Below are 13,772 nucleotides of genomic sequence, written 5' to 3' on the forward strand. Positions count from 1 at the left end.
ATTAAGAAGGCAGCACGCGATTATAATCTTCAACTCAAAGCTGCGAAGCGTGTTAAGCGGGAGAAGGGTTAGGAGGAGACCAGAAAGCGGAAGGCCGCAGAGAAGGCTAAAAAAGAGCATCGTAGAAGCCTCCGCGACGCTGCCAAAGCTATACAATTGCCCTAATTAGGTAAGCGCAAAGCTTCAAAACCTTATAAGCCAGCTACAAAGCGTTAAAAGCGTGGTAGTGTTGCTCCAGCTGTAATAGGAGCCGCAAGGGGTGCACCAGCTGTTCTACCGCGTAGTCGCCGTGATCGCGTGATAACGCCCTCCAAAAAAAATTCTGAATAAGCCAAAACTTTCGTAGGCCTATATATAGTATAATACCAGCTTTGCGCAATTTTATTACGATTTGTGGTGGCTCTACAACCTCATCTTTTTGATTATATTGTTGTTGGTGGGGTGTTCAACTGGCGACGGTGTTCATCTGGCGCACGGTTACTGTAGCTGGTGTTCGCCCTCGGGCACTCTTTCCAGGAAACACGACTCCATCGCCGCAGCCCCACTATAGCCTCAAGCGGTCATTAATAGTCATTCTTTAGCCTGCGTTCGTCTAATGCTCCTCGCTCCGGTAGAGACGCGCTAGCATTAAGAATAGTTTGCCGCCAAGATACGGATTACTGTCTCTTCCGTCTTTTCTATTGTTTTTACTGCGGCCTCTCCAGTGAGACTTCTAGCTATTTCTCCTTCTTCATTCATACGACCTAACGAACTTAATCTTTTCCTGTTAGCCAATATGCGTCTAGCACTCGAGTAGCCTGTAGTTATGGTTGTATTAGCACACTAGAAGGCTAGGTGGCTCTTTCATCACAAGCAGTACTCATTTCCCCAAAATATCCACAACACCATCCTGTCTTACCCAAAACGTCTCCCATGCTCCCGGCCACTTGACCTCCCTCAACTGTTGGATCCAATCTGCTACATTCTGTTCAACTTCCCCAATTACCATCACCCCATCTCTGACCCCCTTCCAGCCATCTATAGGGCCCTCTATATATTTGTGATCTCGGCCACAGTATGTTTTCCAATACGACCATTTATCGGACCGGGAGTATTGGCGAACCTTGTCGAAGCATCCTTGGCAAAGCTGCGTTTCTGCGCACAGGATGCAGAGATACATCGGCCCGTCGTCCCAACCAACAGCGACAGGGTTGTCCATATGTTGTTCGCCACAGCATGAGAGTTCAACTCCAGAGGGGTCGCCCCAGTCATCATCCTTTATCACTTCGCTGTCTTCGTCATCGCTGTCGCTCTCCGTTAGGGTCGAGGCTTCAGCGCTTTTCTGCTCATCTCCCTGTGGGATACCATCTTCGTCTTCATCATCTTCATCATCTGATGAGTCAGAGCTTTCAAAGGGGTCTTCCTCCAACTTCACCTTTGGATCAAGGATTGAGTATTGCAACGAAAAGGCAATCTGAGCTTCTCTTTCAAGGCCACCGACTAAGGCTAAGACCTTTGCCAACAGCCGTAGGCAGATAGCATCATTCCAGCCTTCAGCATCCGTCAACGAGGCAATACAGAAGTCGAATGTATCATTCAGAACCTCCTGGAATGTTGTGGTAGAGCCCATTTTTCGAAGCATGCTTGCGTAGATGGTTGTTGTTAGATATTCGTATGCTTCTACTATGCGAGCGTTTTTGAGTCGTTGATCTTGTAACCGGCTCATCTCTTCCACGAATCCTGCTTTTCCAACAGGTTTGGCCGTTGAGCGGAACTGTTCATAAAGGATCTCTGCCAATTCTTTTCGAGCGAGAGTCGGGAGCTCCTCTTCTGCCATGAGACCATATTCATCTCGTTTGTTGTGGCTTCCTAGGATCTGTACGGTTCATCATAGTCAGCAAACAGTAATAGGTGGCAAAGACAAAACGATCCATCTCGATACAAGACTCGAGCTCGAGGACTGAAGACTACACTCTAAATCACGTACCTCGTAAAGCAGCCTTTTGGCCTTCTCAAGGTCCCGTGAAACGTTGATATGAAATTGAGCCAGGCGATATCTCATTCCCCGCGCACCAATCATTTTTCTCTGGTCCATGAAACAAATGATCTCTTCATAGGCCTTAGTAACAAACTCGTCATTTCCAGCCAGGTGACCAGCTCTACAAAAGGTAGTGTTAGGATCTTCTGCGAGCGTGCCTAGCACTTTGTATTCCTGACTGAGCCACGCCATCAGTTCAAGAACGTTCCAGCCATGAAGCTTCTCTACCACCTCTTGAAATTTGTTTTGTTTCACGGCGAGAATACTTGGGAGGATCGCAAGGCACTCGCCGTTTAGTAACTCGTCAGGTAGCATTGATCGAGCTCTCTCGAATGATGCATATGCTTTCTCAAACAGACCCAACCTCATCTCACAATACGATTGAATGATCAATGATTCTTGATAGAGTTTGAGGAGAGCTTGATCGCTTGTTGGAGGATTTGTAGATGTGGTCGCTTGCAGCAACTCGTATGGATTTCTGAATCGTTCGACGTAGTTTGCCTCATCCATACTGTCCAAGCCATCTCCTTCGTCATGCCATTTGACATCCGGTTCAGGCTTGGGAATGACGTTCAGTTTCTCAGGCTGGGCTTGCTGAGCTTGCTGAGCTTGCTGAGCTTGATCCTGTTCGACCACTGCCCATGTGCCGTCGACTAAAGTCTGGATCAGCAAATCCGAAAATTTCAAACGCGTCTTCATTTTGTCGACCTCGTTTTCTGCCGAGTTCAGGCTTAGTTGATAATATTCCAAGGCCGGAGCAATGTGCTCATGTTCGGCCAAAAGGTTTCCGATAGCTCTCAGTGCGGTCGAATCCAGATGGATATCATCGAATATCAAGGCAACTGCTTTGATGAAATCGAGATCGTCGCTTCCTATGCGCCGGGGACACTCCGCAGGTCCTAGATCTGTCTGCATTGACTTGTCAGCGTTCCTCGATCAGACTCCCGAAATCCTGTATTGCGACGACACTTTGAGAAAAGTCTACTCCTTCAAATTAAGGGTACGGCCCGACTACGACTTACGAGGTTCAAAAGGTCCACCAAAAAATCGTAAGAATTGCTCTCTTCTTTCGAGTCCCCTAACCAGTTCACACTATGGCCCTTCACCAGTGGCGTCATCAGCTTGAGTGGCTCGTGCCTTGACTTGCGAATCCACTGCAGTGTGGCTTCATCAACGTCAGGAGATATCGCCGACGCACGTTCCATCCAGAGCGCCAATGAGTTCATGAACTCATTTCCCACCCGCTTCGTTTCGCCTAAACTCTCATAGTAGAAATCCGTATCATCGTCGGTATCGCAATGCGCCTCTATGAATTTGGCAGCATCGTTGTAGTTCGTCAATATGCATCTCATCATCTGCATGATTGACGCAACTTCTTGATCAGATGTCTTCTGCAATTCGATCTGTCGGAAGTGTTTTCCCCAGTACGTTGCGACGTATCTGTTCAGTGTAGAACCGCCTTCTTTCGCTGATCGCGGATCAAGTGAGCAAATCAACTTGACTGAGAGCTCAAAGATCGTGATATGGCAACGCTGAGTTGAGATGCGTAGATTTGGCGATTCGGTGTCATTTCTACGCAAATAGTCCTTCAATGGCCGATTCAATACCTTTACGAGTGAAGCATCTCCGTCGTAAGGTTGAAATACATCAATGCCACTAGCATCTGGTACCGCCTCGTTTTCAGTCACGGGTCCATCTTGTTCATCGTCTTCGTTGACTTCGGCGACTCCGACAATGTTCAAAAAGCCGACGGATCTAGTCAAGACTTCGTCGGCGATATTGAACGCTTGATAGTGGCCGCACGTCCTTGCTACTTCGTTGATTTCTCCTACAGTCAGCGGACGGCATGAGAACGCCAACCAGGCATAGACGTTTTGGATAGCAAACAGTTGTGCTTCCGTTCGCCTGCTTTGAATTTCCATTCCTATAGACTCCAGCAGGCTGGTCAGATTCGATGGCGCATTTTGTAACTCTTCCAGGATTGTTTTCTCGTCTTGTCTTTTGTTGAGACGCCTGAGCATATGCTCGATATACAACATGCAGTCAGCTTTCTGAAGTAGGGTTGACCTTATAATCTTCTTCATCGGTATACGGGCCTTGTGGAGACGCGAACGCGTGTTAAGTTGTGTATCAATAACGATGCGCATGTCAGTCAGTACCACTTCCTTTGTTACCGTGATTGCGGAGAGTTCCTGACCAAAGGTTTCCAGATATGGTTTCCAGCTTGGTCGGCTTAGTAACATGACGCGAATCGATAGTTTGTGCTCAACAACCTCCTTGAGCATAACTAGCAGTTCTTTACGAAACAAGCTCTCGGCATTTACAGTTTCATTGACCTCGTCCAGCCCATCCAGAACGAGGTAAAGACGAGCCTTGGTGTCCACGGAGAATCTTGATGTGATACATCTCTTCCAGAAATAACGCGCTCCCTTTTCCAGGGAGAATGTAGAGCCAGCACAGGCTAATTGCGTTGCAACTTCGTTACAGTAAGCGGAGTCTTGAGATGCGATCTGAGCGACAATTGATTTCATTGCGCTTGTCAAGGGATCCATCTCCTTCGAACCTTCTCGCCAGTAAAAATGTGCGACGAAAGTTCTTGATTCACTAGCGGTGGATATCGCAAGTTCTTTCGTGGCTGAGTATGCGATACACGACTTTCCAGTGCCAGGGTCTCCAGTAATCCAGAGCAGCGGGCGCGTCGACGATTCTTCTCTCCACGAAGTGTATTCTTCCCGTTGAAACATCCAGGACGTTGTTCCTTCAACAAAAGAGTATTCAATGTCGCGATCTATGATACTCGAATCATCTTTGGTAGAAAGGGCTGCCTTAACCGTGGACAGAGTTGACTGCCTACTTTCCCCAGCTCCTGCTGGCTGAGCTTCTCCTACCAACTCTTTCTTTGCTTTGTTCTGCGCAAGGATGAAAGAATCAAGCTTTGCCAACATCGTCTCGTTGAGTTCATATAGCACTGTAACTCTTTCGCTGACATCTTGTTGCCCTGCGTTCAGATCCCACGCGGCTTGCTTGATCTGATTGGTGTTTTCAAGGTTCGCATATCCAACAGCAAGATTTGCGAAATTCGTAGCAGATTCCAAGCGGGCAAAGGCCGTCACGAGGCTCGAATATGCACCCGCTAAGGCATCGTCACCGCCGCCCCGTAGAATCGTCTTTCCAAACCTCTTGAGTCTACCTTCTTTTGTGGCCTTGGTAGCAAGACCAAGGATCTTCATGATCACAACGAACACGTTCATTAAGTGCAGCCTGTAACCTGTAGACTTGGGTACAGTCTTCTCAATCATGCTTAATCGTTGCAAGAATTCGTTCAGCTCCTCGAAGAAAGCTTGTATCTGGTCGTAGTCTTTCGAAACGCTCCCGGAGGCTTTCATGACCCAGGTCAGCGCCGTGAGAATGGCTGAGCTAGGCGGAAAAGCTGCAGATGCTGAATTCGCGAGTAACTCTGCCCCTTTGAGGATGTACGTAGAATTTTCAACGATGAGGTGTCTCATCTTTTTCACTTTGTCCCCAGCGACGGGTCCTCCATAATCTCTCCACTGTTTGGACAAGTCAGGACATGACGTGCAGTGTGAAGCAGGGGCGAAACACCTTTTGGAAATTCTTTTGGATGTCTCTGTCTGCCAATATTTCATCTGCGTTCTTGAAGTGTTTGAGATCTATTGCTCTCATCTCAGTGGTATTGTAGTACTGTATACTAGCCTCTTCCCACATACGTGCTAGAACGGTAGGACTATCTTCGTCTGGTTTTGTCTCCATGATCGTCATGACCTCTTATGTTTTGCAGATTAGGAAAATGAAGATTATCGGTATCTCCTAGGACAAGGTCGAGAACAGAATACAAGCTTTGGTTGAGGCTATCACCAGGCCGTTGTGTTGGCTTATATAGGGACATGTTTGTAATGTTATAGTGGTCTTCAGGTACGGCTGAACGTTTCGTGGCGTTGATGCAAACTTTATACATGGACAACACGATGAAAAAGGGCGAGGGCGATGGACACTGAGCCAATACGCAGGTGTTTTTGAAAGGATATCATGTGTAGTCTGGCGTTCTCAGGTGAACGGCAGGTTCATGTGTGGAAGTGCAGACCAGCATTTCCCCGCTCAAGCTGAAATTCCACCGGTACTAGCTGCAGATGTTTCAGCTAGGATTACGTGAAGAAGGAGACAACTCGAGCGGGTGAATCTCGTGGTCGTGTATGGAACAGATGGACAAGACAACCTCGATGAAACAGGATTTCGATGTCCAGTTGTGGTGCGAAGAATGTATGGTTGACCATGAGGCTTGAAGCTTGGGAGCAGCGTGACTATGCACAACGACTCTTCTTCTGTCGCTGCCCATCTTGTCATCCGCACATTCCTCCCTACGCATTCGAACTCGTCGCCCCCTCCCCCTCTTCTCATCGTTGCGCCAACGGCTTACGCGAAAGCATGGCTGGCTGACATCCACATTACGGGCGACGATTTGGAGCCACCAGACCCCGCACCTGAGACCTACCTCGCGTATCCGCCTACCCTCAAGCAACACGTACTTTACACGTCCAGAATGACAACCTACTGCGCTTCCCGGGACGAATGTGCCAAATCAAGAGGCGACAGCGAGCACTCTATGGATCAGCTCGCGCAATGTTGCATGACGCGCGGCCGCCAACGAGATGGTCGAGTAGGCAGACTTGGACAGTGGGCAAGGTGCTGATCACAACAAAGGAGCTGCCGGCCGTAGAGATAATAACCTAAGAATATGTGCTGATAGTCGGTATGCAGATAGGAAGATTGCTGCATACAGGAAATTGAGGAACTTATGATTGTTGCATAAGAGCTAGGCTTACCGTCCGCTCAGTTATGTACAAGCAGTGTACCGGACTCTTCCAGATGGCTATCGTCAACCTCTATTGCTCCGTCTGAGCTGTCGCTTCTGGTAGAAAGTTCGGGCACATGATGTATGTCTCTGCTCTTTCTGAGGTGTAGATTGGCAAGAGCTGTGGTTTGCGAAAAGGTCGGCACCGGAGGTCGGAGGGATAGCATATATGCTATACTAGTGTTGGTGGTGCTTCAGGCACCAACGTATGACAAGCTTGGGAGCTAGAGTGGCGTGAGAGATAAACTTGACTGCATCCAACAAGTAAAGTGCATCTAGATTGTCGAATGTCTGGCATGAGGCACGGCAGCCCTCGAAGAGTTCCTGTAAGAGCTAAGACATTTCGGGTTGGCAGAGGGGACGTGCACGGGGTCTTATCTAGGACAAGCTCAGGGGTGTAATCTCCACCCCGTATACCTTCGTATATGGAGGATCGACCAAGCATTGACACGCACGCTAGCATTTTTCTTGGTTCCTGCTTAATCCCATGAGCTAGAAATTAGCTTTGATGCAAACCTCAACAGCAACGTCTCAGATGTCCCGTTGACCCATTTCGCAAAGATGGCAGAGTCTGACGGTATCTATCAAGGGGACATCCGGCCTCTGGGCCATCCTCCAAAACCTTCTTGTCAGCCTCAATCTCGATAATACGACGTTTGTCCGCGCTCCTGCTAGCGCACGACCCAAGATAGATAGCCCACCCAAAAAGGGATCCAACTCGTATCTACCTAGTCAGGCACACTACCCTTTTCCGCCCGTTCGAGCCGAGTCGACACTCAGTTCGGCTGGAATGCAGGATGAACGCTCCTATTAAACTGCTCCCCCCGCAGCCAAGAGGACTTTCTTCTTCTCACAGGTCTTCTAACCTCGCAACCTAACCAGTACACTCGTTTTTTGACGACCGATTAATACCACACTCTTTAATATCTAATAATGTCTTCCATCATCCGCAACCTCCTCGCGCTCAGCGCTGTCGCCGCCGTCGCCGTCGCTCAAGACCCAGCCTCGCCACCCCCCAAGCTCGACGCTCCCTGCGCCGATGCCGTCATCTTCATGGCCCGCGGTAACACTGCGCCGTACCACGACTGGCGTACATTCCCCTACGCCGACGCTACGTGCGCCAAACTAAGGGCTGAGGGCAAGACCTGCGACTACATTGAGATTGTATTCCCGTACGGCGGCGACTACTGCAAACAGATTGGCGAGGGAGTCCGCAACGGTCTATCCCAGATCACTGCTTTCAACAAGAAGTGCCCTTGCACGCACCTCATCCTCAATGGCTTCTCTCAGGGTGCCTGGATTATGGGTGATGTCCTTGCTGGACCTGGTGGATGCTCCCAGATCACCACTGGTCTAGACCCTACCTCGGCTCCTGGTAATGCTAGTAAGTATTCCTGACATGACACACTCGAACCTTGGACAGTGCTAACGTGGTAACTTAGTTGCTGCTGCTCTCCTCTGGGGCGATGTCAAGCACGAGAAGAACATGCCATACAACGTTGGCGACGGCTCTGATCTACAGAAGAACGGTCGCGACGCCACCTCTCTTGCGCGCCTGAACCGCTACGCACCCGTTCTGCGCTCTTACTGCTCTAAGGGAGACCCAATCTGCGCCGGCGGCGACGACGTCGACAAGCACTTGACCCTCTTTGAGAAGTACACCGAGGACGCCTCGAACTGGACCGTTGGAAAGATCAATGCCGCCGCCCCTCTATGTGCCGCTCCCACACCTACGCCCAGCGCTTCTTCTTCTGCCGTCGCCTCGTCTGTTCGCGTTGCCGGTGTTGCATCTTCAAGCGCTGCTGTTTCCTCCAGTGTTGCTGCTTCCTCTAGCGCTGCTGCTGCCTCCAGTGTTGCTGCTTCCGGCGTTGCTGCTTCCTCTGGCGTTGCTGCTTCTGGCGCTGCTGTTCCCTCTGGCGTTGCTGCCTCTGGTGCTGCTGCTCCCTCTGGCGCTGCTGCCTACTCTGGCGTTGCTGCCTCCTCCAGTGTCGCCGCTCTTCCCCCTGCCCCTACATCTCCAGTTTACGTTGCTCCCTTCACTGCTCCCCAGCCATACAATGACATGTGCGTTCCCGACATCACGATCAAGTATGTCTACGTTTAAGAATAAGAAGGACGGAAGATGTAGCGGAGTAGACGTAGTGACAGCAGTAGATGGGTGTAGATAGATGAAGGAACTATTAAAAAGAGTGACCGTTTTGGTCGATGTCTGCCTGAACTTTTGGTTTTCGTGCGTGATGAATGTTTTCTGTCTGCTCTGCAAGTGCGCTGTGAATTCTTGTAGAGCCCTATGGTCCAATCTATCAACGTCTAGCCTGGAACGTAAACGTCCCTGTGAGCCCTCTGTATCCCCCGCATCTAGTTTCCTGAATGAATCTGGACCTACTGGACACCTTATCCTGCGAAACTCTAGCAAGTCCGCTGTTAAATCTGGTATATCCTGGCGCTGAAAGTCCTGCACAAGACCGCCATTTATATTAGGTGTGACATCTGAGTTCTTGATGTTGAACCTATCCAGGATGGTATGGCTACTCACGCAACTAAAGGCACGTAAAACTGACAAACACTTATTACTATACATGGGACGGTATATATTATGCACACGGCTGATATACTAATCTGCGCGAACTGAGTGTATGGTAGTGTTGAGGATGTAGAGAGGCGAGCTCGGTACGGCGGCTTGGTGTGCATAGCATAGACCGACGAGTGGTCTACATGCTTGAGAGCTGGAGTTATGAGGCAGACAACACGTTCCTGCTGGCTGCTGTCTGTATCGGACGATCATGGCGCCTACTGTGTTGGTGGTATTACGCGTCTTGCTTAGTGGAGGGAACGATTGGTGAGCAGGCCGTATTGCTAGAATTAGCAGAGCGGTTTACTGTTAGGGCTAGTAGGCTAATGTCAACCCCTGATTATAGCTTATGTAGATCACTTTTTTGCGCTCCACTATTTCGGGATGATCGGTTGCTTAGCCCGAAGGAGCGTACGTAACGCAAGTAGACCCTTCTCCTTTCTGCAAAAGCTTGCTACGGGTTGCGCAATACTGGAAACAGATAATTGAGCGGTCTTTATGATATCAGAACGAGTGACGAACCAGGCTTTCCGTCCGCTCAGCCATATACAAGCAGTGCACCGGCGGATTAGTAGTTAGGTGGGTGACCACTAGCAAATCCCCGCTGTTGTATGTTTATCATTTTTTTTTTGCTCTTCGCTTGCAACAACATATCAGTTGAAACGGACTGTCAAGGTCCGACTTGTCTTTGTCGAAGACTCATGGCCTACCGATCTGGTAGCACGAATACTTTTGCGATCGCATAGATACCAAAGACAACTTGTTGTACTGGACTGCACCGGCGGATTTCGTGACAGCATAACATCGACGATGACCTGCTTTTTATTTGAGGAAGTCGAGGACAAGCTCGTTAAACGTGTCGGGCTTTTCCCAATAACACCAATGGCCTCCCCATGTCACCGTTACACCTTTAGCTAGCTCTTCCTTTTCGCTTCCGTTTACCAGTTCGACTACCTTCAACGGTCCTGCAGCAGGAAAGCATCCACTTCGGCTACTCGCCACGACCAATACTTTTGTTCGATTTCCACTTTTGGATCCGAATGACTGCGCGATGGGATGCCGCCAATCATTTGCCGTATGGTCAGCCATCAACTTTCCATACCACCACCCATCTCCCTTCAAAGCCTGTGTGAGGAAGAAATCTTCATCCTCTTTCCATTCCACAGAATCCGATGTAGGGTCGCTAGGCTGTGGATGCGATCTATAGCCCAAGCACGCTGCGATGGTGCCAAGGTGCGCCACTTTGGGGTTCTCAATGAGCGACTTCTGCATCCTCTGAAGTGCTTCAAGGGAGTTGCATCCTAGGTTTCCAAAATCAGGACCCCAGTCTTCGAGGTAGTTCTGCAGTGGAGCTTGGTCTACGAAGATCATGTACGAGAATGCGCGGGTAGTGAACAACTCGCTGTAGCTCCACAAGATAGCTGCACCTAGACTTGTACCAATGGTTTTGACCGTGCCGTCGCGAAAATTGAAGAAATCGATTAGGTTCTTCAGATCCATGGCTAGACGTGCGACGTGGTAGCCCGCTCTAGGCTTATCAGACTCGCCATGGCCGCGCAAATCGGGGACGATGACATGGAAGCTCTGGGATAAGGTGGAGACATTGCGCTTGAAGACCTTGCCTGAGCCCGTAAAGCCGTGCAGCTGACAATGCAGGTCAGACACGTAGAAGACATGTGCTCGATGGTGGGGGGCTCACCAAGATCAAGGGAGCGGCATCGGGGGTGCCATACGTCTCGTAATGAAGACCAACACCATCATTTGCCGTTAGTGTCGGCATATTTCTAGATCGATAATGAAGTAAAGGTTGATGCAGAGGGTGGCTGGGGTGATGAATCATAAGGTCTACTATTCGGCTTAGTCAGCGTTTCGTCGACAAGGTTAGCTCTGGCGACTGTTCCTGCCACCTACAACCTTGAAAGGTCAGGCATCAACTACTGCAACATCTCACACAACGAAGTTACTATCAAAGTCCAGGATCTAGGCACCTTCTTGCCTCTTTATAGTGGCTACTTTCCTTCCTTCTTCGCTGTTGCACTGCGCGTCATCGTTAGTAGACATGTTGAGTTCAAAATTACCGTGCTGTAGCAGTATTCTCGGGGAGTTGTGCTAACGATATCATTCCTGCATTCACACTACCTTCCTTATTAGTCTCCCTTAGCATATGCCACGGAAACCTCTCGTTCTTGATGAGTATCAAGTATTCTTGAATTTCTTTAATCTTCTCAGATATGCAAAGTCTAGTTCAGTCTTCTCTTCAATGAGGATGTCTCTCCACCATCGACCTAGTAGCATGGCGAAGCACCACCGAACAATGAGAGGTTAATGGGACGACTGAGCTATGTTTCACTAGGAAAACCAGATACCGTAGCTTCCACTTCTTCTCAATACCCTCCGGGGGAGCATATCACCGCATTCGACTGGTATGTCTATAGCGACTGCGAGCACGATGTTTCCATAGTCACCATGAATGATAATGGTGTCTCTCTGATATAGCCATGATTGCTGGGGTCCCAACGTGACGACAAGGGCTTCGTCCATCTGACGCGCAAACAACATCCGAGTTTGACCAGTAAAGTGATTCTTCCATTCACTTCTTGTTCATAAAGCACGGATCTTGCTCTATCGATCATCACATCACTGCTTCTCACTCCAGGCGTTGGTGCCTGAACAGATGCCGGACTCCTAGAGTTGATATAATCCAATCTTTCGCATACGTTGCTATACTTTCTAGCGCACCACTCTGGCTCAGTCCACTCCTCAACCAGCCAGTCTACTCATTCTATTAGACCTCCTTCAATTTCAACCACCGCTTGAATTTTCATCCGCCCAACGCGCATATCGGTCGGCCTTGGGACTTTCGCGGTAATCCCAATCATCGCGTACGGCGGACCACTCGAACACTTCCTCGCTCCCACTACCATCACCAGCTCAACTGGCACATCACCTGACGAGATCTCAGTCAGACTCTTGTCCCTAGCTGCAAACATGGCCACATTCAAGGGCACTAAGGACATCGCGAACAAGAAGACGAAGGGGCTCGAGGACCACAAGAAGATCCAGAAGGAGAAGATACTAGCAAAACGTGCCGCTGCCGCTGAAGGGGTCAAGGCGAAGAAGATCTTGTCTGCGACTGTTGCTGTCGTCTTTGCCAAGGTTGCGTCCGTGCAAGATGAATCCGCTGACGAAGGCGAGATACATACCATGATGAAGGAAGTCAAGGAGTGTATCAAAGAGATGACATTCAAGCAGCCCCTTGATATCGTTGCACACCGCAAAGCCCTGGAAGCTGCATTATACGATAACATGGAGACACCGTGCCAGATGCTGGTTCGCTGCAAGTATACCGCATCCATTGACGCAGAGCATCATCCTGTCGACGGAGACGAGGTTGCAAATGAGGCTGATCGCTCAGACAACGACGCGCTGAACTCGTTCAGGTCAGCGCCTAAATGCCTGGACGACAACTGTTTCGAGATCACGCCGATGATAACTGGTTTGACCGAAGACAACTTGACAAGGCTAACCGAGACCACTTCTTCACTTGCGCTTCTCCGCTTGTTTGACTTAGTCAATGACGCTGGCCAGACCAAAGTCGGTGCCTTCGGTTCATCTGTCTCTTCTGCACCTGACTCCAGCGAGGCTACAGAGTGCGACGAGATCATTGTCAATCTCCCAGATGCGAGCAGACATCCTCATGGTCGTGTCAAGATGGGCCACATGTCCTCTGTCTCCGGTGCTCGGGTCAATGAGAAGCCAGTCGAGGTTCGCACCCTGGAGTCTGTTGAGACTGAGATGCGTCTCGCCCGCGATAAAGGTTCTGTTAACGCACCTGCGTTTGTGGATCCTGCTATCATCGAGTACAAGATCCAAGGTCAGGCTCTTGTTGTCGTCGATGAGCATGCTCAAATGGCGAGCTCACCCACAGATGATCGCGGTGAAGACGGCAACATGCTGGGACCATTCACAGGATGTCGCATCATGTCTTCGCATAGCTTGTCGCCAACATCGTCACATCGATCCCGCGCATCGTCGCCTGTTGACCCTCAGCGGGCATATACACCATGCACACAATACTCTGTCTCTCCGCCCCCGGACTTATCAGTCTCGTCCGTACCATTTGTTATGTCTAGCTACGTCGATCCACGTAGTGTATGGTGGTGCGGCCCTGACATCCAGATGAGCCCACAGATAGAGACTAGGTTGATCGACGTTATACATAGCTCCAAGACTCCTGGTATCATGTGAAGATCAACACATCAGTATGTAGAATATGTATAGAAGATACCTGACATGCCATGTGCTAGTGACTA

General features: G+C 49.6%; 4 protein-coding genes across 4 annotated transcripts; 2 read left to right on the forward strand and 2 right to left on the reverse strand.

Moving 5' to 3' along the window:
• Positions 1 to 859: 859 nt before the first annotated feature.
• Positions 860 to 5,797, reverse strand: CC77DRAFT_1012984 (hypothetical protein; the record flags this gene model as incomplete). Its single annotated transcript, XM_018523805.1, has 4 exons — positions 860 to 1,855; positions 1,967 to 2,926; positions 3,040 to 5,568; positions 5,621 to 5,797. 4 exons carry the CDS (start codon positions 5,795 to 5,797, stop codon positions 860 to 862), a joined length of 4,662 nt encoding a protein of 1,553 aa, XP_018381273.1.
• A 2,023-nt stretch (positions 5,798 to 7,820) lies between these two features.
• On the forward strand, positions 7,821 to 8,991 carry CC77DRAFT_945875 (alpha/beta-hydrolase; the record flags this gene model as incomplete). The annotated part of the gene is made up of 2 exons (XM_018535048.1): positions 7,821 to 8,271; positions 8,330 to 8,991. The coding sequence occupies 2 exons, from the start codon at positions 7,821 to 7,823 to the stop codon at positions 8,989 to 8,991; spliced, it is 1,113 nt and encodes a 370-aa protein (XP_018381274.1).
• A 1,290-nt stretch (positions 8,992 to 10,281) lies between these two features.
• CC77DRAFT_1012986 (alpha/beta-hydrolase) lies at positions 10,282 to 11,239 on the reverse strand (the record flags this gene model as incomplete). The annotated part of the gene is made up of 2 exons (XM_018523806.1): positions 10,282 to 11,103; positions 11,159 to 11,239. 2 exons carry the CDS (start codon positions 11,237 to 11,239, stop codon positions 10,282 to 10,284), a joined length of 903 nt encoding a protein of 300 aa, XP_018381275.1.
• A 1,086-nt stretch (positions 11,240 to 12,325) lies between these two features.
• Positions 12,326 to 13,707, forward strand: CC77DRAFT_1098987 (hypothetical protein; the record flags this gene model as incomplete). The annotated part of the gene is made up of 1 exon (XM_018529977.1): positions 12,326 to 13,707. The coding sequence occupies exon 1, from the start codon at positions 12,448 to 12,450 to the stop codon at positions 13,705 to 13,707; it is 1,260 nt and encodes a 419-aa protein (XP_018381276.1). The 5' UTR covers positions 12,326 to 12,447.
• Between the last annotated feature and the right edge of the window lie 65 nt (positions 13,708 to 13,772).

This window comes from Alternaria alternata, assembly GCF_001642055.1.
Source record: "Alternaria alternata strain SRC1lrK2f unplaced genomic scaffold CC77scaffold_24, whole genome shotgun sequence".
NCBI classification, from domain to species: Eukaryota; Fungi; Ascomycota; class Dothideomycetes; order Pleosporales; family Pleosporaceae; genus Alternaria; species Alternaria alternata.